Source organism: Pungitius pungitius, chromosome 20 (genome assembly GCF_949316345.1).
Source record: "Pungitius pungitius chromosome 20, fPunPun2.1, whole genome shotgun sequence".
Taxonomy (NCBI): domain Eukaryota; kingdom Metazoa; phylum Chordata; class Actinopteri; order Perciformes; family Gasterosteidae; genus Pungitius; species Pungitius pungitius.
Window position 1 is genome coordinate 13,461,775 of NC_084919.1, and position 26,252 is coordinate 13,488,026.

General features: G+C 44.7%; 1 protein-coding gene across 16 annotated transcripts in view; it reads left to right on the forward strand.

Annotated features, from left to right (window-relative positions):
- Positions 1–16,339, forward strand: part of LOC119195130 (neurexin-3b) — a 219,594-nt gene extending 203,255 nt beyond the window's left edge. For 10 of the 16 annotated variants that reach the window (XM_037449811.2, XM_037449815.2, XM_037449814.2 and 7 more), the window contains 2 exons: positions 5,560–5,638; positions 13,695–16,339. In XM_037449811.2, the coding sequence (XP_037305708.2) occupies positions 5,560–5,638; positions 13,695–14,659 (1,044 nt within the window). In that variant the 3' untranslated portion in view covers positions 14,660–16,339. Of the gene's footprint in view, positions 1–5,559; positions 5,639–11,706; positions 12,240–13,694 lie in introns of all 16 variants that reach the window. The other 6 variants (XR_005114197.2, XR_009942809.1, XR_009942810.1 and 3 more) reach the window with 2 other exon arrangements.
- Positions 16,340–26,252: the final 9,913 nt, after the last annotated feature.

Below are 26,252 nucleotides of genomic sequence, written 5' to 3' on the forward strand. Positions count from 1 at the left end.
AGGCGTGAGAGGTTTATGGTTCACACCCAATAGTATTAACAAAAAAAAAGAAAATCATCTTCAGCCAGTGGGCGACGTGGCAAAGGGAATAACCCAAATGGGTTTGATATTGGAGTAGCACTGTTTCCTTGCTCCACAGCTTCACCCTCTGGTTCTGAACCTTGTGAAGATCATTTGTTGTGATGAGACCGTGGTGAACCTCCAGCGCCCTCCCTCCTAATATGACTCAATGCAGCGTGCACGTGTGCTCAGACAGCCCTCGCCTCTCCAAGCAACATCAGCGTTCTGGCTTGTATTTCATGTAATGTCCGTATCCAGGTTTAGCCTCCACACTGTTCTCATGACCCAGGAGAAAACTTTACACAGTGGTCACGTCCTTCTTCTCCCCCTGCCGAGCACCAGCCGCTGCTTTGATGTGACCCAACACATCACCGCCGTGCTCGGCAGAATATTCCGACACAGCTGCAGCTGCAGGAGCAGCAGGTGCTCTGTTTTTTTTTACTCCATGTTGAGACAGTCACGGTTTAAAGTATGAAGATGGCTGCAAGCACGCAATTACATTTTGTATTTTAAGAACCTTCCAAAGAAAATGAGCTCACTATTTGTAATATTTTTTCAAGTTGATAGTGTGTAAAAGCTTGTTAAATATAATAGTGAAGTCTGCAGGGACTCTACTGTCACAGTTATTGTTAGGCACAGGTGAAGAGAAGGTGTGACTTTTGCAGGGTCGAGATAGAAAGCATCAGTACTCAAGCATACATCACAAACCAACAGTCTTTTTTTCTTACTATCTTAATACTTTTAAAGTATCAACAGTAGGTTTTAAAATATGTATGTATACATACATACATATAAAGTTATTGAAAATGGGGAACCAAAAGCAGCCTGCAGTCTATGTAAAATGGACAGATGTTAGGTGTCTTCCACAGGTAAAGAAATGTCCTCTTTGTCTTTCATGGTAAGCGATAATTACTTGAAAAGCTCCTTGTTTAACACATGTAGCTTAGTTGTACCTCGATTGGTTTCTTAGGAAGGACAATAAGAACTCAGACAGCCTCATGTGAGAATCAAATGCATTTTACAAGATTGTAACCCTATATGAAAAGGATCTCCTCAGAGGCAGGATACGCACGGCAGCACTGCACTGACACACTGCGTGATGTTTGAGGGGAAACATCTGAAGCTTGCCCATAAAATGCTGCAGCTCTAGAACTCAGAAAGTCTATGCCGAAAAGTGCTCTTTGTTGTTTTCTCGATGGGAAAGAAGTGCCGGGTTCCCAACCTTAAGCTTTATGGTTAATCAATCTTGGAGCCTCATTGTTCACTCGGAGGTCAGACCTGGTGATGCAGCATGCACTCCATTCAGCTGCTGAGGTAATTGCTGCTGCGCCCGTTAAAGGTCTCTGCGTTAAACCCCAGAGAAGCTTAGTGGGGACGGAGACAGCGCAGCATCTTTGCACATTCTCCATTTTGTTAGTCAGTGCCACCAGTTGTGAAAGTAAAAGCAGCATATCTTGGGACTCTTCTCCCAAGGAGGCTGTCTATCTGCATAGGTCGCCGCTGTGATCCCTTTGGTGGATGTGCTGAAGCAGTCAGAGGTGAAGGCTGTGTTAATGAAGTCTGGCTATTGATTAGACGGTGGTGTTTGCTGGTGGGGTTGGGAATTTGAGTGTCACTTGGAAGCAGGGTAATCAGGATAATCAGGCGTGATGCACATAGCCCGAGAGGGTTTTATGCAGGGAAATCATTATGTATTACACGCTTTTCTTTGCAGTAGAAGGCATGTGTATACACATCGGAGCTTCCCACACACACAACAAACCAGCCTGTAAATCCTGCCACCCAGACTCTCTTCAAAATGATGATGAGAACGTTTGTTGAGAGTAATTACACCAAAATATGTGCCACTCTGTTATGGAGATTTAGACAGAGAATTGGATTTCCCCAGCTGTAAAATCAGTTGTTGTCGCCCCCCTGGCCAAGCGCACCGTTTTACTCTATCCTGCTGCGTTTGGATTTGCATCATCCAGCCTCGTGCTGTAAGCTCTCCCCGATGTCTCACTGGGTGACCAAGAACACACTGTGCCACCCTAACCACTCCAGTCTGAGCTACTGTGACACAGACACATCTTATGTTTATGAGAATAAATTAGGTACACTCGTAGTGGATCTACAAATGTCAAACCACGCACTTCAAAAGCCCTCATCAATTTCTCGGAGTGGAATCAGAATGGCCTCCATTGGAGGATCTCTCACTCCGAGTCAGAGTCAATTAAATGCAACTGGAGCACATTGAATGAAGTGAGCTAAGATAGTCAGTCTTCTCTGAATAGATGCAACGATCAACTTCCTAAGGACTTCTTTCATCGCTAAGCAAGGACTTTGGCCATCAAGTAAAGAGATTATGAAGAGTTCAATGTGGCTTAGCTCGGGGTTAAAAGCCATGCTATTTGACCGCCATTCTTTTAATTAGCCTGCCGCCTTACACGACACACCGTCTTAGAAATGTCCCTCAGTGAAGGAGGGTTGTAATTGAATTTCTTCAAATCAGGAATCCGGAACATTTATTGCCAAAATATGTTAGACATACAAGGAATTTTTACATGGCGGTGGGTGCATAACAACGAATAGTGATAAGTGAAGTGATAAGTATATGTGCATGAGTGTGAAGGGAGTGACTGGTTGAAAAGGTGATGTCAGAGTCAGTCAGTCTCGGGCTCTGTTGATGAGCCCGACTGCCGAAGGGAAGAAACTGTTAGTGTGGCTGGAGGTCTCAGTCCTGATGGACCTCAGCCCCCTGCCGGATGAAAGGGGCACAAACAGTTCATGTCCGGGGTGAGACGGGTCAGCTACAATCTTTCTAGCTTGCTTCAGGGTCCTGGAGGCAAACAAGTCCTGGAGGGACAGCAGATTGCAGCCGATCGTTGATGACACACTGCAGCCTGCCCTTGTCCTTGGCTGTGGCTGCAGCGTACCACACGGTGATGGAGGAGCAGAGGATGCACTCGATGATGGCCGTGTAGAAGTGCACCATCATCGTCTTTGGCAGGTTGAATTTCTTCAGCTGCCTCAGGAAGAACATCCTCTGCTGACTTTTTGGTGATGGAGCTGATGTTCAGCTCGACACCAGGTCCTGGGTGATGATGGAGCCCAGGAAACAGAAGAATCCACAGCGGTGACAGGGGAGTCACACAGGGTGACTGCGTTCTAAGTGGACATGGTTGTGGATTTCAGGAAGAACGGTCTTCAGAGCGTTGAGCTCCAGGTTGTTGTGGCTCCACCACGTTACCAGATGGTCAGATTCCCACCTGTAGGCGGACTCATCTCCACCAGAGATCACCGCAAACTTCAGGAGCTTGACAGAGTTGACCTAATGCTGCAGAGGCTGTACAAAATCCACTTTGATACTATCAGAACGAAATCGAATCCATTTTCAATCACTTCCAAGGAAAACATCATTAACGAGATAAAGAGGGTGGTGGAGTTGTCTTGATGCAGCTGTGGTGGTGCTTCCGACTGAAAGGTTTGGTAACCACTAAATGTTTTTGTAACAATGTAAAGACCCTTCACCAGAGCTGCAGTTTGGCTCACATGCTGCTTGGATACTGTGAGCATTTGGAGAGATTTTGTCGTATGATTTTATCCATTTTACAAGACCTCACAGCAAGGTGGAAGAAGCACCAGAATAAAACTTATTCTAATTTAATCAGTATTTCTGCAATCTGGTTATCTCATTAGTTTGTCATGTTTTGTGCCACATTTTTTATTTTCTGGAATGTGAATGTGTATTATTTGGTTAATCGTTTAATCGGTCGATTATTTTTTTGATTACTTTTTCAATTAATTGATTAATGGGATAAAAGAAACATCATTAAAAAGCTTTAATTTCCAACCCTTTATTATATAGAACAGAACTGTAAATTCACATTGCAAAAATACTTCAGAAAGGACATACCATACAACCCACAGTAGGCGCATTAGACTTCTGTATATGACAGCATTAAAAAGTGCAACACATACAAATATACAGTATGTGTCAACAATAACCAAAATGGGACAAAGCACGAAATATATTGCCGGTCTATAAAGAAGACAGCACAACATGTCTTAACACCTCACTCTCGCTGCAACCATGTGTTGTGCATCAACGTGCACTTATGTAAGTGTTAGTTTAGGTTTCTCTAACCCCAGAAGAACGTCTGCATTGTGTTTAGAAACCTGTTACCTTAGTGTATGAAGACATGGTGTGATTAAATTCACATTTGACCCTTGTTAGACTGGGCATGTATGGAGTACAGGTTGCCATCGCAACAGCTGCAAAGAATTGTCTGGTGCTTGTGAGGCATTTAAATAACCACGGTCCTGCTAGGCTGAGAAGGGGGCTTATCCGCAAAAACGGATGGATGTTCTTGGTATGCAGGTCCGTTCTTCCAAAATATCTATACAACTATTATGAAGTGAAAGCTTGTCGGTGTGATGCGATGCTGCTTGACTAGACATTTTTTCAGCAAGACTTTTACGCCCAAAATGTGCCTTCAATAAATGTTTACCGAGGGGCCAAATTTTCCAGCAATTTATTTTCCAGCCTCCCCTCGTTATGCTTTCTTGTGCTAGAGCAGTGCTGGTGTAGTACATTATCAAATGTACTGATACAGAAACCGGCCCGGCTCACGCATAACCACACATTACACATTACACTCTCAATAATCCACTCTGCCAGTGAGGTTTGGTGGAGATGTTGAGCGTGTGTGTGTGTGTGTGTGTGTGTGTGTGTGTGTGTGTGTGTGTGTGTGTGTGTGTGTGTGTGTGTGTGTGCGTGCATATTGTAGGGGCTGACTGCTTTTTCTAGGTGCACCGGTGAAAGCAGCAGCACAAGCATGGGGGCGCGTTTCATTAGTCTGTCAAACTCAATGATATTTAGAACCCCACACCCTCGGCCAGGACTGGAAAACTCAATCAGCACTCTGATTTCATAACCCTGCTTGGTGACAGGGCTTATTTTATCGGCCCAATGATTCATTCTAATAAACGCTCTGCCCAGCGTCCCCACCCCCCTCCCCCACGTCCTCCATGGGTCGACCCGAATGGAGGAAAGGTGGTGGGGGGGGGTGATAAATCAGATTTGTAGGAACTGGTGCAGATAATCCTATGCGGGTGTTGGTGTTGCCAGCGAGACAACCGCCCCCCACAGCCCTCCCTCTGCACCCGGTAGCACAAATCAGACGCCTGGACAGCGTTGATCTGTGAGAGGCCGCTGGGCCATTGATTGCAGACGACGGAGGCGGAGAAGGCCCATAAATAATGAGAGGCGGAGCGCGGAGGGTGAAGGTAAACAATTATCCGCTGAGGTGGACAGCACACGACGTGAAGAATGATAAACACTGTGAAATATGATTGACTCCAAGTGATGTATGGGAGCCGAAGGACATGCGGAGGCGTGTGCGTGCATGGAGATACCCTGGCATGTGCCGGTTGAGGACTCGCTCTACTGCCCAGGGCCCGACCACTTTTCCCTGTGCTCGCGTGTGAATGTGTCTCTCGCTGTGTCTCTGTCCGCAGACGACCGATGACATCGTTTCGTCCGCCGAGTGCTCCAGCGACGACGAGGACCTGGAGGAGTGCGACTCGGGACATGCAGGTGGGATGGGTGTGTCGAGTTGTGCTTGCTCTGAACTTGGTCTATTTCTCCTTACCTCCTTTGATTTGCTACCGAGGAGCCCTTCCTCTTAGCATCATGTCCCATGGGAGCTCCAAGTGTAACTTCTAAAAGCCAGAAGACAAGTAGCCACTGTGAGTCTATAATCCAATGCACACTGGTGGAAGGGGTTCTTGGCGTACATCTTTAGTCTAAAGACCTCTTTGGAGATTGATGAAAGCAGTAATGTTTAAGTCTTTGTATCCTTACCAGGCTCCCAGTAGAAGGTTAACTGTAAATGCATCCATCGTATATAGCCAGCTACTGCAGTCAAAGCCCCCACCTCCCATCCATAAAACAAGTTACACTTAGCTATGGGAACACTGGTTGCAGACATGACGAAGCATTGATACTAATTTGGTTCTCTCAGCATTCGATCGAGAGCAAAACTTTACTCAACAAAGTACAAAATTAGTATCAAGCCCCATGTCGCCCGCACTGATGCTTCAAAATGTATCTGTCCTGTACTGGTTGGTTTCCTCTTGCTGTGCGTGTGTGTGCGTCTCTCTTGACAGAGGATACATTTTGAGATTCTTTCAAGAACAAAGATGCTTTCAGCAAAGATAATGTGATATGTAGCAGACTAACTGCAACCAAGCCTCTTCCTCCCTTCTCCTCCTTCTCCTCCTCCTCCTCCTCCTTTGTACTTCTGTTTCCTTCGTCGGAGGCTTGCCTTACCTGAAACATTCTAATAGAGAACAGATATCCTCAAATTTCTGTGTGCATCGTTTCTCTTCCCTTCTCCCTTCACACACACACACACACACACACACAGACACACATCACTTTGTGATAAAATCAAAGTGATCAGTCACTCAGGGGAGTTTGAAAATAAAATCACAGCTGGTAATATAACTGCAGATTTTAAATGATTGGTTATTTTGAGGCGTCTAGGATTTTGAACAAGAAACTGTCAATCACAGGTGAATCCTAATAGTACGCAGTGCAGCAGGAGAGTGTTATCGACTCTCATCAATCCGCCTAATGTGGCTCACTTTTACTGCTTATAAAGGGCCTTCATTGAACCCCCTTCCCTTTGTTATCTCTGCTCGAAAAACTGATTTATTTATTTATTTTCTGGGAAATGAGGTCTTTCCGTTGACTTTAGTGGATAACGATTTCCTCCAATCATTTTCTTTGAAGTCTTATCGTGCTGTTCTAGCGTTTGCTTCCTTCAAATTTAGCTACATCTCGGTCCTGGCTCTTATGACTTTTATTATAAAGAGAAAGTAGTTTTCTCTCAATGTCGGTACAGTATCTAATAAGCATGAGTCCCTCTCTTTGTTCAGAGATTATTGATATTAAATGGACACATTTTGCTATTTTTCATTCCTTTTTAACCATCGAAACCCAAATATTGTCAACGTGGAAGCGCAGTTTGAGCAGTTTCTACTGAAGAGAACATGGTACCCTCTCCTCACATAGTGGCAACATATGTAGCCACACACACTCATACATGATGTACATTTCACCATGTCCACACAGAAATTCATGTCCTCATTCCTCGCTCTGCTTCTACTCGTATGAACAGCTGCATGACATGATATTGCTGTGTTTTCTGTTGCATTTTCTCCTGCGATGCCCATATGTACATCTCTCTCCTGTATCGATTTGGACCATGCCGTTGCGATGCCTTACTTTTGAGCTTTTTGTTTTTGCTTTGCCTTTACTTAGGGGCCGGGGCGGGTCGATTGGGGTGGGGTTTCTTTTCTCCTTTTTGTTGTGGTTGTTTTTTTCTTTGGTCTCCTCCTCATCATCCGTCGCCCATCCTCCAAGCGATCATAAAGCCAACCCTCCCGTTCTTGCCTCATCTTGTGCCGCATGAACTTTTGGTGGTTGGAAAATACAAAGTCCTCCTCCTCCTCCTCCTCATCAAGTTTGTGTTTATATTTTACGCCATGTGACGCCCAGAGGAGCATCCTCCCCCCCATTTTCGATACAACGTAGGGAAATGAACGGCAACAAAATCCTCCTCTTGCCATCATCCTTTTGTTGGCTTGTGCAGGCAACCCCATTCTGTCTCAAGAAAGTTGTGTGTGAAAGAATGACTCCCCGTCTCCCCTCCCGAGCGTTGACCCCCTCCCCTCCCCTCCCGCTCCTTACCCCACCCTTCACCCCCACCCACCCACCCACCTTCCTTCTTTTAGCCTTTCTGCATATACATGTCTCTTTTGAATGCAGATGGCATAAAAGGACTTTTATTGCCACAAAGTATATCTGTTTTTCTATTCTATCTGTTGCTCCAAGTAGAAGGCATTTGTGGCATGCACACTGTACTGGACTGTACCGCAGACGCACTGATAACCCCCTCCCCCGCTTCTGCATGGATATGATAGGCATCCATTTTGTGTACTGCTCCCACTCCACCCATAAGTCTCAGGCTAACCCCAGCTGGCTTCTAATACACGTCAGTGTGTGTCCCGGGGCTACGGGGGGGGGTCCGGTCCGCCGCCGTAGCCCTCGGAGGCGTCATGTGACTGTGCGTCTCTGGCAGTGCTCCGTCCGCTTGTCTCAGTCTGCTGGTCGTCTCGTGGTTGTTTTGTCTAATAAAACTGTTAACCCCCCCCCCCCCCATCCCCCCTTTAGTCCCACGCGAGTTCCACAAGAGGGCAAATAGGGCGTCTGGACAATCCTCTCATATAAGGACCTGAATGTGTCGACATCACTAGATGTCACTACGTGCTGGAACACACCATGATCGCTGATATTAATAAATAAAGCTCAGTTGAGAGAACAGCAAACACCATTTCAGTTAATCATTTCATTTCACAGTGATTAACAGAGTGGCAGTTGATTATTACCGTATTATCGGAGCAATTTTTGTGATTAATATGTCATCAATTGATTGATTAATTGATGCATATTATTTTCATTAATCCACAAATGCTAATCGTTTATGATGATTAATAATGATGCGTACATTCAGTGGCTACGACATCATATCTCAGAGACCAGATTACGATCACTGCAATGTGGACTGAGACTTTGGTTGGGGACCCCTTGGCCCCACTCATGCTTAGGAAACGACACACTTGCTGCTGGTTAATGTATCCTAAAGCATCTGAGGCTTTGGGGCCATTTTCCTCATTGTCAAAGGTGACCAAAGACGTCTGTTCACCTGTAGATAGCCGACGCTTTGGACTCCCTCAGCGCAGCCTCCGCTTACTTCGTGCTGCACTAAAAGAATGTCGACACTTAGATTAGATTATGTTGTTCCCTTCTGTTTGAACAAACAACACAACAGAAAACATCCTACAAGCACACATCACTGCAAACATGGCCACTGTTGCCCTCTGCGAAGGTCAAAAGGATTTTTCAAAGAAAGAAGAGGGCCCTAATTGGTCCAGCGTGCACCTTTTTCTCTCCTCATCGTTGGCCTTGGTGGGGGACGTGGGATCGAATGAATCAATGATTGATTGTGGTGATGTAGGGATACAGAATCAAGTATAATAGGGACGGATGACCGGCCTTCTTTGTGCCGTCAGTCATGGCTTCTGTCAAACCCAATCGGCTGGCTGTCACTCCAACACAGGCCTCAGATCAGTTAAAAGGTTATTCGGCTGACATATGTCCACCTAGTGGGGAGGTTACAGCCTAACAGCTGTAAAGCAAATTGAGCGGCTGACAGGGGCGGGTTGCCACGCCTGCTGGAGATGCCAATTTAATACGCCAGGCTGCATCCATCCCCGTGATGACAGATTAAGAACTACCTGCCATGTGGTGGGACTTCAGGAGGCCCGTCCTCGGGCCGGAGACAGTTAATACATCGAATTCATATTATCACTGCTCAACTTCTTCAGCTACACGTGTGTAGAAAGCTCCGTCGTAGCAGAGGGCACCAGCATAATCCCTGGCGTGTCCCTTTGTGTGTGTCCCTCACACTGAGAATGCCTGTTTTGCTGGCTCTGCAGGGAGCAGGTCTCTACCCGCCATGGGTAGAAGTGAAGGAATCTGCTGCAGCAGGTGTCCGGGCACAATGTGCACAGACACAATGACATTTCAGGGCCCCAAACCACTGACTCGCCCACAATTTTCAGCTTTGAAATCCCAGTGATTCAGTTCATGTGTAGCTGGTGCTTTCAGCTTGGAATCGTCCAATCCCCGACACACCGTTGGGATCATCTCCGCTCGGAAGCCTCAGCAAACGCTGCATGGACACGGGCATCAGGAGGGAGACGTGAAGGAGAGGGGGGGGGGGGGGGGGGGAGAGAAAAGAAAGTGCTGCTCTGAGACTTCTGCATCTCTGGCATCCAACCTGCTGAAGTGGTCAATCACTCGTTTAGAAATCACTACATTTGCTTAATTCCTCTTCAAAAGCCGGCGCAGGCATAAGCCACTTCTTTTTTTTTATCACCAATGATGAAAAGCAGAGTTGGTGGAAACCTTAATTTCATGATTTAAAAAGATTGGATCGATTTTTTTTGTTTGATGAAAATCCAACCAGGTAAACAACTTGTTAATAAACTCTAATTCGTCTGAAGCCCTAATTTTACTTTGCTTAAATAAACAGAAAAGACTTAGATAGAGATTTGGTAGCCAGGGAGGCTTGGAACCAAATCCCATCTGGGAATACTGTGAGAGCAACGCCATCAGCAGCCCCCAGCAGCCCCCAGCAGCCCCCAGCGCTGTGCCACGGAGCAAGAGGTCCACATGGAGGACGCCATTGTTGATCGCACACAGTGTGACGGACGGCGTATTTCTAAAATCACGCTCAAGTGCCCGTCGGGTTTTTGAGATGTTTTTGTCGACTTCAGGTGGTATTTTCCCACCGTGTGTGGGTCAGCGGGGGTCAGCAAGCCCCTCCCTCTGCTGCTTTATGAAACGCCGCACCAACAGTGTTCGCACTTTAAGGACGAACTGATGGCACAAAGACAGACGCCCCCCGAGCCCTCTTGTGGAACTCCTTGGTAACGCTGTGTTATCCTTTACCCGGAGCTCATTAGTTATCTCTCCACTTCCCCTCTTGATTCATTAGCAGTCTCGCTGGGCCTAAACGTCACGTAATGTTGGCCATATATCACCCAGGTCCACTGCTGATGAATGGCTCCTTTGCCTGAGAAAATAGCCCACAGCCCGTGGTGGCAGTGACGTTAAACTGACCTCTGACCCCTTAAGCCCCTCCCCCTTCCTGTCCCATGGCTTGCTGTATTGTTATTGTATATTACTCTCCCTAAATGCAACTTACTTAAGCATGCATTAACCCAACTTCTTATCATGGAACTCAAATCCAAAACAAAACCATGTCTGATTGAGCTCTCTTTCTCTGACGTTCACCCAGATTGCACGCTCTGTCCCGTGTTTTAAGATACTAACAAGAGAAACGTAGTAGTAACTAATAATAAAGGCGTTATTATTAGTTAGATGGAGGTGGGGCCACTTTGCCTATAAAGTGTCCCCTTCCTCTTTGTCTGCCTCAGTGTGTGCTTTCTGGTTGTTCATCTTTGATAGTGTGAGAAATGTAATGCCTTCCTTTCTTGCTTGCTACTCTGTTTGAATTATTTTTGTCCCTTTGTACATATATGTTCAAACACATATATGTGTATCTATCTGTTTCTATTCTGAAAATGTTCAAATTTTAACTGTTAATTTGCTAAGGATCACTATTGCCAATGTTTTGATGATTTCTTCCCTAATTAGAACGAAGCTTCCTCTTTTCTCTATGAACCAACGAGGACTTAACAAACAGGAGGGTTTTTTCCGATTGGCTGTCTAAATTCGCAGCATTTCAAATTCACGTCCTCATAGAGAAAAGAGAGAAGGCCCCTCCAAAGTAGTCTTTGAAAAGTGCTCCAAACTGTTTCTGTGCTGATCTCTAATATGTTCCTGCTATCCGATGGCTATCTCTGATTGAAATTTGGATTGAATTAACCAACGAGTCGATTGATCTTGTGCATGGCAAAAGAAGTTGCAGCTTAGGGTTTGTAAAACTGTCAGTGTTGAGAGTGCTGTTCTCTTCTGTAGATGGGCATGTATATGCTCATTGTTTGTATATCCCCATCCCTTCCTTACAGCCAAAAGCTCTAATGCCGCCCGACCGCTTCGTGCCGCCTTTACATGGACATGGCAACTGATGTACACGTTCACCCCCATCTATGTCATTTCCTTCCTAGTATGTTCATAGGTCCCACCCCGTGTCACACCCCCTCCTCCCAGACCCGATACGTAGAGATTCTAAGAAATGTACAGTCGTCCATTTGTTCATTAATGAAGTAAAAAAAAGAAAGAAAAAGAAGAGTCCTTTAGTCAGGCTGTAGATATTTATGGAGACACTAATCTATCAAAGCAAGAGTTATAGATATACACTTTGTTTTCATACAAAAATAAAACACAAAAAGTTATATTGAGCTTATTTTTCATGTCATGATGTGTGGATGTATGTGTTCTTGCCTCTCTGTACCATCCTGTCTAAATAGAGAAATATTTACTAATTAATCAGAAACTGCTAAAAAAGAAACTAACCTAACTTGTCCAGAGGCATTCTTACACAACTTTCTTTTGTACATTTTGTTTCTTCCTGCCAAAATCATGCGGGCAATTTGTTGATGTAAGTTGGAAACTGTTTCTTTTTGTAGGCTTTTATGGTTTGTACGAGCTGTTTTTTCTTTTCCTTCTCTACTTACTTGTTACTAATCCCTCCTCTGAATAGCTATCAGTGGCTTTACTTTGTGAATGTCTATTTTTCGATGTTTGCCCTAACTCTGAACTCTTTGCAATGCATTCATTATTATTTTGGTTTCCTTCTTTTCTGTTGTGTTCTTTTTTTGTTGTTCCAAAAGGATTGCATCTCTTTATAGTGCCCTGTTTGTGTGCTTTTGCACTTGTACAAACAAGCCACTTTGGCAAGAGGATAGGCAGCTTCAAAAGGCACCTGAATGTTTGAGTCCCAGGCTCGATCAGGTTCATCAGAGGGAGTCCATGTGAGCAGGGAGGGAGCTAAGTCTTCTGTATCATCTGTTCCCATGCAGTCAAACGGCGTGTCAATCACGCTGTGAGAGAAACCTATTTTCTCCACAGGTTCAAATATTGATTTCTGGTTGCCCTTTAGTTTCATTTCCGACGTAAAAACTGTAAGAGAAGCCCGGGAGAAAAGGTGGCTCCCTCGGACCGTGGTTAGGAATGCAGTAAGTGGACTGAAGAAGACAGGTCCCCATGATGGACCCTAAAAAGGAGCAAACATTCAGGTGTGATTGAACTGCCCAGGGACTTTGTGCCATCGTGGTAACTGTAGGGCTCAAAAGGCGAGAGGCCGGGGCAAAGAGGGGGGGCCCCCTGATGCTGTCCCCTACAGGGCTTATGACACGTGAGCACATCAGTGCGTGACCCTCGGGTAGAACAAGGGCCGCTCAGGTTTTTAAGAGGCTCCACGCTATGTTATGTTGGCAGTTAGTAGGTGAACAGCGTTAAAAAGCACCCCCCTCAGCTTATGAAACACCACACAGACAGTTCCTCATTGCCGACTTAGTTACATTATTATCGCGCCCACTGGCTTGGACTTGAATTTGAATTCAATTCATTTACCCCCTGCTTCTTTTCATCCACCGAATGCAGCTTTTTGTGCTCAGTTTTTTTAACAAACTTTTGGGCTTGAAGAAAAATGAAACTAGCCTCTTAAAAGCCTGAACTAGTCATTTGTGAGGAGAAATGTGTTCAGTAAATCGAATGAATAGAACATCTGCTGTCCATGAGGGGTTGGTGCTGCGCTGTAGATGGTGACACCACGCAGGATGCATGTAGGAGTCACTACTTCACTGTGCATCCCTCGAAGCCTTTTGATGCAACGTAGACTTTATATTTGGCTGTTGTTTTCCTTTCAGTTTGGGTCTTGTTTGGTTGTGTTCTATTGCTTTTGCACTGGTGCAGTATTTTGCGTTCTTTCTTTTCTTGTTTTTTCAGTTCTTCTCCTGCCTTCGTTGAGCTTTGCTTTATACGTTCTTTGCACTGATTGGCTGCTTCTGGTCCGCCCTCTGACTGCTGTCTGTGTCTCTCTTTGACTTTCCAGGAGGGGAGCTAGTGATCCCCGTGCTAGTGGAGGACCCCATAGACATCCCCTCTGTATCCACCCGTTCTCCCTTCATCCCCCTCCCCCCAACCCTCCGCCCCGTCCTCACCATTATCGAGACCACCAAAGAATCCTTGGCCATGGCCACTGAGGCGGGGGTACCTTGCTTTTCGGACCGAGGCGGCGATGATTGTGATGATGGTGGTGATGATGATGATGATGATGGCATGGTGATTTCGGGGTTTGGCTCTGGCGAAGCTTTGGACCCAAGCCTGCCCCCGACTGACGATGAAGATTTTTACACCACCTTCTCCCTGGTAACAGATAAGATCTTGACCACATCGGCCTATGAAGGCGGCTACAAAGCCCTCGCACCCAAGTGGGAGGCCAAGGACTTGAGGCCTAGCAAAGCCTCTGAGGCAGGTAGGACTACACCCTCCTCGCCTTTGCCTGACCCCCGGGGCACGCCGGCGGTCCCCTCGGACAAGCCGCCCAAGCTGCCCGCCGGGAAAATGAACAACCGCGAGGTAAAGCCCCCGCAGCCGGACATAGTCCTGCTGCCCCTGCCCACCACATTCGATCTGGACGGCACCAAGCCGCGCGGCCCCTTCATCACCTCGCCCATGCTGCGCACGGTGCCCGCCCCCTTGCCCACTGTGCCCGGCGTGGTGAGGCGGGTGCCCCCGGGGGCCTCGGAGGTGATCCGGGAATCCAGCAGCACCACAGGCATGGTGGTGGGTATCGTCTCAGCCGCCGCCCTCTGCATCCTCATCCTCCTCTACGCCATGTACAAGTACAGGAACAGGGACGAGGGGTCCTACCAGGTGGACGAGACGCGCAACTACATCAGCAACTCGGCGCAAACCAATGGCGCCGTGTTGAAGGAGAAGGCGCCCAGCGGCGGCGCCAAAGGCAGCGCCGGTACCAAGAGACCGAAAGACAAGGACAAGGAATATTATGTATAGAAGTCATTTCCCAACACGTGTGTTTGGAACACGGTTCTAAACGTTTTGACAGTACCATATTGGCAACTGTGATTTAAAAAGGATCAAATCTCTTGAGAATTCACTGAAACATTTGCAGGAAGAACTTTGGCTTATGGAAGCACACTTACTATTGTAAGCATTACAGAGAGACAATGCAGTACAACCTCCTACCGGGACTCAGCGTGGATCCTTTGAAGGAAAAACATCCCTCGAACATCCACACGTCCCCCAGTGACTGTCAAGATGAGCGTGATCCTTCGAGTTCCAACAACCCTGTCCATTGTAAACCTGTAAAATAGGATCACTGTCGTTTGGGCCATCCTGAGCATGCGTGTGAGTGTATGTGACGTGGTGCAGTGAGGGACCTCAAGAAAACATGATTGTCGGGAAAGTTGGAAGTCAAAACATGATTGGCATCGCTAACAGTTTCATTAAATGTAGCTTTCATGGAGGCAAAGTACAAATGGGTACTTACAGCTGTCCTTTGTTTGTTCATGTATGTATTCATTTGGTAAGTTATTTATTCCTTTATGGGATGGAGGTCCTTCCTTTGGGAGGATGATTGGCTGAGGGTGAGGACGCGGTTAAGGGTCGCCGCGAGCTGGCGTGCGCGGCGAGCAAATCCCAGATGGCGTCCTGGCGTGGAAGAGGGGACCCGCCGGGGCATTGTTACGTCGCTCAATTGAAAATATCCAAACGCTTCGTTTGTGTCCATCCTCCTCCTGAGGGGTTCCATACGCATTATCATAACGTGTGTCCAGCTGAGATTTTAACTGTCGCAATCTTAAAAAAGGTCTGGACTAAAGACTTACTCTAGTGTGAACAAGTGAGATTCTATCTGTTGTCACAGACAACTGTGTCAAAAACAGCAAATATGTTTACATATTTTATTACATCATAGCCGTTGTGCTTTGCAGGTCAATATTGTACAGAAAATGAAAGTTTCTGTTGATTTTTTAAAAAAGTCATCCTCTTGTATAGACGGACCATTTGATTTGATTTTACCGCTTGAGCAACACGACAAAGAAGTGATTTATAATCCTTTGGAACGCCGGGGGATAAAAAATGATGTGCACAGGAACATTTGTTTAGACAGAGAGCAAATGTTGTTAGATTAGACGTCTAGTCTCTCTGGATAATGTTCCTCTCCAGTCGCATGAATATTTCACCAGAAGCTGTCAATCAATTAGAAAACAACTCCCTCAGATCCCGTAGTCGGGTTTCCTCCTTATTCTGAAATGAATACCATGATGTTATTTATTTTTTATTGGACATTTTAAGAAGGAATAAAGACGGCTTATGAGAGTTATTGTGGCACCTTACTGATTTAGTGGGTGTTTTTTTGTTCCCTTTCCTCCTTTTTTTAAAAACGTTCTTGTACGCTCAACTCGTCTTCTTGCATTTGTTTTCTCTGTTTATTGAGTAGCTTCATTTCATGTCTCATTTTTATGACATTCTCTTCCAGCAATATTTCGTTTTTTTATGTCATTATTTATTGCTGAAGTTATGTGTTCTCATTTTCAGGTCAAATCAGTCAGTGTGTATGTTCACTTTGGTTTTTTGTGTTGTTACTTGGCTTTTTTCGAACAGTTAATTATTCGTGTCTAATGCTCCTGTGACTCCAAACAATTCCCACAAATAAAAAATGTTGTTCCCAAACTTTTTGGATGTCGGACCGCTGCTGGCTGTGTCTCAATCCTCCATGTTATGGCGTGAAGGTGGAAGGAGGCGCAGTGAGGAGATACTGAAGATTATCTACCATCCCCGTCCAGTTTCTGTTGCTTCAATGATTTCCCTTCATATCAAAACAGTGCCATCATTTCCATTCAAATGAAGTCCGGATCGTTTACCCGTAGATGGTTATGCAGATTCTCACAGACGTTATCAGAGGGTCAGAGGAAGGGATCTGCTTTTGGAGCCTTTCTGCGAGTGCACAGCCAAATGAGATTGTTCACTAGCATGTTATGAGCCAGTCAATGGCTGCAGCACCTGCTCCCCCCCCCCCGCTCCGCTTTACAATGGCCATATTTTGTCCAAATGGGCCTTTGGAGCTGGTCATTAACTCGCTGCGGCCCGTTGATGTGAGTATACGTGAACTCCTTCATCCCGCCGCAGGAGGCAGGGATCACCGCCCTGGGGGCCCATTCTGAGCCAACACCCATTCTGCTGTGTGTGGGAATTAGATCAGTGCGAGTGTTACATCAGTGAGCTTGTGCACCATACCTGTTAAACCCACTGCTGCAGCTTGTGAACATGGTAGAGAGCAGGTTATGCCTTTAAACTTGTCCCTTTTTTATGTGGATTTGAGCCCGAACTATAAGGCATGTGAGCTCTGTATACTTTGACTTGACGGATGAGAGCACGCGTGCCGCCTGCGTTTCTCTTGCAAAGCCGGGGTGGTGTCAATGAAGGGAGGGCCATTAATCACCATTACGGTCTCAGTGCCAGCCGCTACACGTGCCGCTCGCTGGCTTCCTCCTGGGAAAGTGTCTGAACATTTGGGAGGTTTTCCAACTGACATTTGGCCTTCTCTTCACATCTGGAGACAACAAAAGGGATTTGGTTCTGTTGCAGTGGAAATAACCAGCATGCACCCCACAGCGTAGATAAAGGGACACAGATAATACAACTAAAAATGATATGTGTATGATGCTGCGTATTGCATTGTAAACTATTTTCCATCATTTGAAGTTAGCTGATTCCTGATTTTTCTGAGATCTCAGTTCATCGTCTCAGGCCTATTTCATTTAGAGATAACAGCTGGTGAGCCTGTCAACTTTTCATTTACTTCAGGTTGGTGCTTATCAGGCTCGGTGAAACGCAGCATTTAATGTGATCTGTGTAGCAGAGAGACGTTACTCTGATTTGCATCACTTTCACACTGTGTTTTATTTTTACTCTCGGTCTTATAGGCCGTTTTCTCAGCAATTATTTCCCTAAAATATTTCAAGATGGTAAAACGTGTCATAAAGTTCAATTGAGATCAATTTGAGGATCTTTTCCTTCGTGGGCTCACTGCCCTTTGGTGAAAGCACTCAATATTTATCTGGTCTTTAGTAGAATGAGCCTGTGGCCGGGGACGACCTCTCGGCCTGCATATCTCAAATGTCACAGCGGATTTATTGTTCATCAGGAACGACGCACTACGATCGCGGGTGCAAATGCAGAAATGTGACTGGCAGATTTCTTTTCAAAGGAAGAAACGCAGTGGCTGCATCAAAGCAGACGGAGGCAAATTACACAGAAAATCCTCGAGAGACGGAGAAAACAAGGCGACGTAATTGCAGCATAAATCATCCCCGAAAGAAACGTGAAATATAAACGAGCATTGTAGTTTAGCCAAATACTTCCCCACATAAGCGATTAACAGTGTGATCATAATAAACACAAGTCCCCAAAACAACAACTTGAGCCTCAAACTGCTGTTTTCCCAGCCATTAGTCACTTTCAGATTTACACCAGCGGGGTGCCCGTGTAGGACAGCCCCCCATTTAATATTCACACACCATTTGCTCACACAGTTGTTGGCTGACAAAGTTTATTGATTGGATTGTATGCGTAACAACTACTTTTCCTTTTAGTTAAATTAGTAGGAGTAGATTGCACCAATGGTGCTGATGTCGGCTGGATAATTCATTTTCAAATTGATAGAAGAACCAATTTACATTTGCTAATGGCGTTTGCAAATGGATTTGAGTGTGTAGTTGGCTGCTTTCGCTCTGGAACAACAACTGGGGAGCCGCATTTAAAGGCTGACAGTTGACCCGTCATCAAATTTGACTTCAGCTAATGAGCTGGTTAATTCCACACGGACGCTTTATGGCCCGTTTTTTCTGTTCAAATAAACAGTGGCTGGGTCTGCGTCACCTGTTGTGTGGCTCCCACAGAGGCGTTAGTCCAAAGCTGCTTCTTGTCCCAGTAAAGACTCAGGAGAGATGCCCAGTGCTCCCACAGCAGCAGCTGTGAGCGTGATCAGTCCTGACAGGTCAAATATGAGCCGCTGACCTAAACTCAGCGTTAGCAAACCTCAAATAGAAGTGTGTGTGTGTGTGGACAGATTGGTCATGCTCAAGCCACATCAAAGCTCACACACACACACACACACACACACACACACACACACACACACATACGGGCAAAGGTGGTTTGTCAGGACATTTTCCCCGTACTTGCTCAAACCATGGTTTATGGGGACACACCTTTCCCTTTGTCCCAGAGAGTGCTAAGAACTATCAAAATGGTCCTCATGATGTAGGAAACAAAGCCTACTGTTCAGAATTAATTTCTGGTGAAAGAGTCAGGAGATCTTAAGACTTGACATTCTACAGGACTGTGGGGACGGGGCGGGATGGGGGCGGATTCTATCATGATGGCGACTTATAAAGACCACCCTTATTTATGAGGACATTACCGGTACACATACACAAACGTGACCAGACCCTTGGTTATGAGGACCATCGTGGTTTAACAGGACGTTACCAGTACACATACACCAACATGACCAGACCCTTGGTTATGAGGACCATCGTGGTTTAACAGGACGTTACCAGTACACATACACCGACATGACCAGACCCTTGGTTATGAGGACCATCGTGGTTTAACAGGACGTTACCAGTACACATACACCGACATGACCAGACCCTTGGTTATGAAGACCATCCTGGTTTAACAGGACATTACCAGTACACATACACCGACATGACCAGACCTTTCGTTATGAGGACCATCCTGGTTTAACAGGACATTACCAGTACACATACACCGACCAGACCCTTGGTTATGAGGACCATCCTGGTTTAACAGGACATTACCAGTACACATACATCAACATGACCAGACCCTTGGTTATGAGGACCATCCTGGGGATGGATGGCTATATACAAATACGTGTGTTTATCAGGGCCCCTCCCCACCACAAAATTAGACGGCTTTTATGTGAAAATACATTTATTGTAATGTATACCATTATCAAACATTAAATATTGGCAATATATATATATATCTGCTTAAGTATTGCGTCAAAAGACACAGTAACAAGTGCAGTAAACTATACTGCTTCAAAAGACGCAGTCACAATTGCAGTACATTTTACTGAAAATGGAACTGTACATTTTTCTCAAAAGTTGTACTGTAACAGGTGCTTTAAAGAGGTTTCTTGGACATATTCTCTCAAACTAAATTTCCCTTTGTGGACATGCGTCCCCTGTTCCTTACAAAGTCTCTAGCACTGCTCTCACTCCATTTTTTGGCCAAGTGTCCCTTCAAAATGTGGGCCTTGGAGTGTTTCATCACCGCAGACACTTCCATTTTTCTCTATGACTTATTTACATATCTTCATCTACATATAACACATTTTCCTCGTTCATATTATTATAAAGACAATTATACATAGGTAAGATTGTCATGTATATCGGCATTTTGAAAAAACAGCAGAGAAAATGCGTTTTGGAAATACATTAGTTGGACAAAGCTTTATGTTGCGATTTTTGTGTGAAGCCGGAGCTGTTCATAAAAATGGCAAGACATGTGGAAAGATTCAGCCCAACCAAAACATTAGATTTTACCACACTGGCTCTAACTTATCATTAAGAGGCAAAAATTGTGGTGAACAATGTGGCTTTTTCATTCTTCTATTTCAAATTTTCCTAAACACTACAGTAAATGCATTTACGAAGAGTTTTTTTTGGTGTCCGCTTAAGTAGAAACCGTATCGCTGTAGTGCTACATTCAACAGTTACTTGGTATTTTTTTTTTGCAAACCCTCAAAAAATAATAAAATAAATTAAATCTGATTAAATGTTGTGCGGCAGGGCCGATACTGCACTTTTGTAACTGCGACCCTGAGGGACAAGTAGTAAGGGATGAGTCCTACCTTTGGAGCTGGTGACCTCACCTCTGGTTTCCAGGTGAATTGTCTTTCCTAGAGAAAATAAGTAAAGCTTTATTAACCTGTACAGATGTATTTAACCTGAATTTACAGCAGAGTAGTAATCGGGTGAACGAGTAGTAGCGGTAACCAAAAGGAACAACAGCGCTGCATGTTGTTTACGAATTGATATAAATAAATAAAAACACCTCGGTCAGAAGTGAGGGAACCGTCAAGCATTCCACACATTCTCTGTCATTACCTTACTTGATGACTCACACTGATCAATCGCGATCGAACCTATTGGGCACCCCTGATTTACAGAATATAGAATAAACAAGGTATCTGAACTGGAGCCTGTATTTCACTGTATATACTTCTATTCGAATCCTATTTCACTAAATATACTATATACACACACACATATACTCTGTATATAATTGTATTATGTGCATTTTTTCTTTATTTAATATGTTCTTCTCTCTTTTCGTGTTTTGCATATTTCATTCCATAGGGAATACTTTTATATTATGTTTACTATGTAACCTTACCTACGGTTACACACAAATTTCCCCTCAGGAGTTCTCAGGTGACCAGATTAAGCTTATTGATTGGTCCATTTAACTGGCAATTGATTGCCTGGTTTCAGACTTTAAGAAGAGCAGCGTGATAAAGTCAGATTGTGTTAATAAGAGTAACAAAAGGGAGCTACAGTGTATGGTCCAGAGTCCAATCTTATATGCTGTACTACTAATGGATACTATAAGACGACATATTCATTACATACCTCTTAATCCAAGGACAGGATGAGACTTTTCACCATCTCCATCATCGTCATTGTCGTCTGGATCTTCCTCTCCAATCGTTTCCGGTTCCAATTCATCTAAAGAAAAGCATGTTTGATGAGCACACTCACCCCATCCCATGACCTTGAACATACTAAAAGCACACTGCAATGAGAAAAATTTAAAGGTAGTATACATTTATCTTAGTTTTAAACGTTAAATCACTTTGTACTGTAGATGGTAACAAATATGAAGGTAACTCCAGGAAAGGCATGTGAGTGTTTGTGAAATGGTGATGGTTTAGCTCAAATTTCAATTAAGCAAAAAAGAAAACGTGTGTTTATGTGAAACTGATACTGACATTTACATGTCCAACCAAGCCATTTTAGACTTGATACTGGTCCTGAGCAGTCTTGACAACAATACAAAGCCAAGATAGATGCACTTGTGAATTCATGGTGGCACTGAGGATCCACAAATGTAAATATAGTAAGACAAGGAATGAAGAAAAACAGAAAAGTGCAGTAGCTATAATACAATTAATAGCCATGAGAACCAATAGCCACTGAGCAATCCCCGGAAGTAGGCCGATATGTCAGGTAGGCCTTCCCCCACCCTACTCCACAAAAACCAGTACGCAATTTACAAAGATAAACTCACCATTTCTTTTTCTCCCAAGGCTGGAACCACTTGCTTGGGCTCAGGATTGGACAGTTCTTTGCAGGGTGCCTGAGAATGTACAGAGAAGATGCACACTGTTGTCATATAACTTCTGTAGCGGTTTGGGGAAGACTCGTTTCATGTCTGAGGTTTTGCAGTTATGAAGTTCTGTACATCGTCGCGTTTACAACTGTCCTTTGCGCTTGGCGTCGCTCAAGGCGGCGTTCCGCCCCAATGCGCACAGAGACCCTTAACCGTTGTCACAACAAACTGAGAAAAACCCCCGCACCCCTGAAAAAGTGTGGATTTCTTTCCCCTACATACAACTGGGTGACAGCCGTGCCGTCACCGACCCGTCAGCCGTACCACTAGGCCACATGTGTCAAACTCAAGGCCCGCTGGGCCACATCCGGCCTGTGAATGAATTATCTTTGGCCCGCATGATCAAATCTATTTACTATTGGAGCTGGCCCCCCGATATAGGCACGCATCACCATAATACTACAAATCCCACAATGCACTCTGTGTGTTGTTGCGCATTCGCAGTCCTGCGAAAGTGCGCCTCACAGTCTGTATTACATACCACTTGTGTCAACTTTCACCTATCCCAAGACCAACTGACAACTTTTTACTCGGTTAATTCTGTGGTTTTTCCCGTAAAATGAAAATACGAAGCGTAGCCGCTAAACCGGAAGTACGTAGATTTTTGCAGTAAGAATCGACGCAACCGTCTGTAATGACAGCGGTTACCAGGGTAACAAGAGGAGAAAAGTTCATTAACGGATATAAATAAATAATCCTGGTCTGACGGGATGTGTTAGCAGCAGTAGTTGACTACACTCGCTGCTCTTGGCTCTGATATTTATTGTTCACAGATTGTTTTGCTTCAGTGAGCAGAGCAGAGACAGTTTAAGGAGACGCAGCGTAAACGTGTTCGCATCTCCACCAGCATGTGACAGAATACGTGTATTTAAACAATAGATTTAATCATATTGAACTGTCGATGTTATTTGTCTAGGTTACATATGTTGAACTCGCGCCCGTCCAGTGCAGTGCGTACGTCCCACCGTCAGCGAACCGTCGGTCGGCCCGCAAGCTCCCCCTGTCAGCCGTTCGCACATCGTCAGTGGCCCGCGTTCGGTCGAAGTCGGCAGTATCTTGCCAGAACCTGAAATGAGTTTGACACCCCTGCACTAGGCGGTCAGCGCCACCCCCCCACTCCCGGTCAGCCGTACCGTTAACCATCTGCTCGACCACCCCCTCCCCCCTTGAAGTTGTAAACCTAGGGGAAACACTAAGCTAATATAAAACCAACTTGTCCTCACAGAGCAGGTGTCCTCACAGAGCAGGTGTATGCTGTGCTCATCGTCTGACACAAAAGTGCCACTACTGATGAAAACACGATGGAAAATGATTAGTCAGGTTTGACAATTTACCTGCTGTCCTCACAAGACACCTTGACAAGACAGAACTTTCCTTTGACGACTATTCTAAAAACATGTCATTAGTAGGAAGTAGGCCAATATGTCCCCCCACCCTAATCCACAAAAACCAGTACGCAACTTACAAAGATAAACTTACCATTTCTTTTTCTGCCAAGACTGGAACCACTTGCTTGGGCTCAGGATTGGACAGTTCTTTGCAAGGTGCCTGAGAATGTACAGAGAAGATGCACTGTTGTCATATAACTTCTGTAGCGGTTTGAGGAAGACTTGTTTCATGTCTGAGGTTTTGCAGTTATGACGTTTTTTAACATTTTAACCGTCGATCACAATAACAAACTGAGAAAAATCCCCCCACCCCTTGAAAAAGTGTGGAATAAAAAAAAGTTCCCCCACAGGGCGACTTCGCTAAAACACGTGTGCGCATATGTCCGTATACGAGTATTCTAAAAACATGTAATCAGCTTCTGTTTAACTTTATACTTCTCCACACTTGAGGTCAATGTCAGACAGTCATGTCCTACAGTATTCTCCCAATGAGCCACATGTAACGTCTTGTGTGTGAAAGAAGAATACTTTCTAACTCATATGATTGACAAAATGCAGCTGGTTGACGCAAAATGTGCCCAAACCCATCTTTTGCTCTTAGAGCAGCTAAATACAAAAGCTAAAATCACTGCACTTCAGTTTTACTGGGACTTCAAGGACTGGTTAACTTCTAAAAACACATATTGGGGAATAAAAGGGAACATAAACTCACCATTGAGGGCCATGGCCAACAATAATCCCCATAGTTGTACGTTATCTCCTCGTCTGGAAATATCTCTTTCACAGCAAACAGGCACAAGTGTGGCCTTCCTCTGACAGTATTTTCTTTTACTCTGCAGTTGGGGTTTATGTGGTCATCATTTGCCAGTCGTCCAGTGTTCCATCCTCTTTCGAAGAGTCTATGCTGAAAGACAAATAGCCCAGATAAAAATTACATTTTGTGGGATTAAATATTTTCTTGTAGAAAAGATTTATCTCTGCCCAAAATGATGTGGTCCACGGCATCCTGTTCAGGAGTCTCTCCTCCTTCTCTCCATCATGTTTGCTGCAGTAGTTTTCAGAAAACATAGACTATTAAGTAATAAACAAATCAGTATATATAGATAGTGAGAATAGCTATGACAATTACATTAAGTTGGATAATTGCTAAGGTCACAGAATATAGTGCATTGATGAAGGAGCAGCAGGATGCCCAAAACTTATATATCCATAAGAGATGGATTTTATAGGTCAATTGGTCTTAATGTTACCCCTTTAAAATTACTTCTGCACAGATCACGCGCTATTCATAAATGGATCACTTGTTTGTCCTCAGTCTTACATTAAAGTAACAGTACTGCATCCTGCTGTACAAACCAGAGAAAATTAGCTTGTGAAAATGAAATATTATTTAACTGGAAGTACTAACTTCTGATAATGAAGTTCTAAATATACACAGATGCAAGGAGTTCCAGTAGATCACCATTAGAAGCAGTAGCCTTTAAGGTGCTTAACATTAATATATTTCCATATTAAACAGATTCATACAACTTACACCTTCTGAGTTTCTCTCTTTCACCAAACTAAGCCTAGCTAAGTTAACTTTAATAAATCAAAAACACTTTTTTGCCTTCTGCCTTGGTTTTTCTAATACACTCCAGCAATCACTACGGTCTGGTAGAAATAAAACCTTCATTTAACATAGTAAAATGTGAGAATTAGCCCACTCAACATGCAGATCTTCAAGGGTCTGAGCAGCAGCCCCAGCTCGGGTGGGGGTAGGTTGCGGGGGGTGTGCTCAGGCGGGGCTGATTTAGCGACCCTCGCTCTTCAGAGGCAAACGTTTAATTATCAAAAATAAAACGCCATTTGAGTTAAATTTAAATCTGTTAAATCAAGCACCTTAAAGCTTGATAGCAACTAACGTTAGCTAACGTTAGCTACGTTAGCTACGTTAGCTAACGTTAGCACAACTGGACCCGGATCCACGGCTCGTTACAACATAGACAAGTTAGTTAGACATAGCAACCGAAATACCTACAGCTTTCACTGTAGACACGGTTTATTTAATGCATCGTTAAAATATTCACTTACCAGTTTAGTTAAATTGAGTTGATAGAGGTGACTCTGCCCTCATGCGGAGTAGTGACGATCGCCGCCATTGTTTCTTCATTGTGAGTTGAGAACTTGGCCGAGGGCTCAACAGCCAATCACTGATCAGAATCACCCTGATTGACGTCAAGTAGAGCCAATCACTGATCAGAGTCTGCCTGATTGACGTCAAGTAGAGCCAATCATTGATCAGAGTCTGCCCTAGGCAGTAGCCAATCGACTGACGATACACTGATACACTCCGCAGTAGAAAAAAAAAAAGTAGTGTCGGATATAACACACTGTGAGCACACACTGTCATACACTAGAAATCGGGTAAAACCGAGTTATGGAGACATGCCGAGAAAAAGCGGGAGGTGGTCATTTACGGCTTGATAAGCGCGGCTGCAGTGCTTGACTTGTGAGGACATGGCCTTTGTCCTCACACATCCGGTATGTCCTCATAGAGTAAGTGTGTAAACAGGTGAAATGTCCTCATAATCCGGAAATACCAACACACACACACACACACACACACACACACACACACACACACACACACACACACACACACACACACACACACACACACACACACACACACACACACACACACACACACACACACACACACACACACACACACACACACACACACACACACACACACACACACACACAGGTCATGGTTGTTGCAT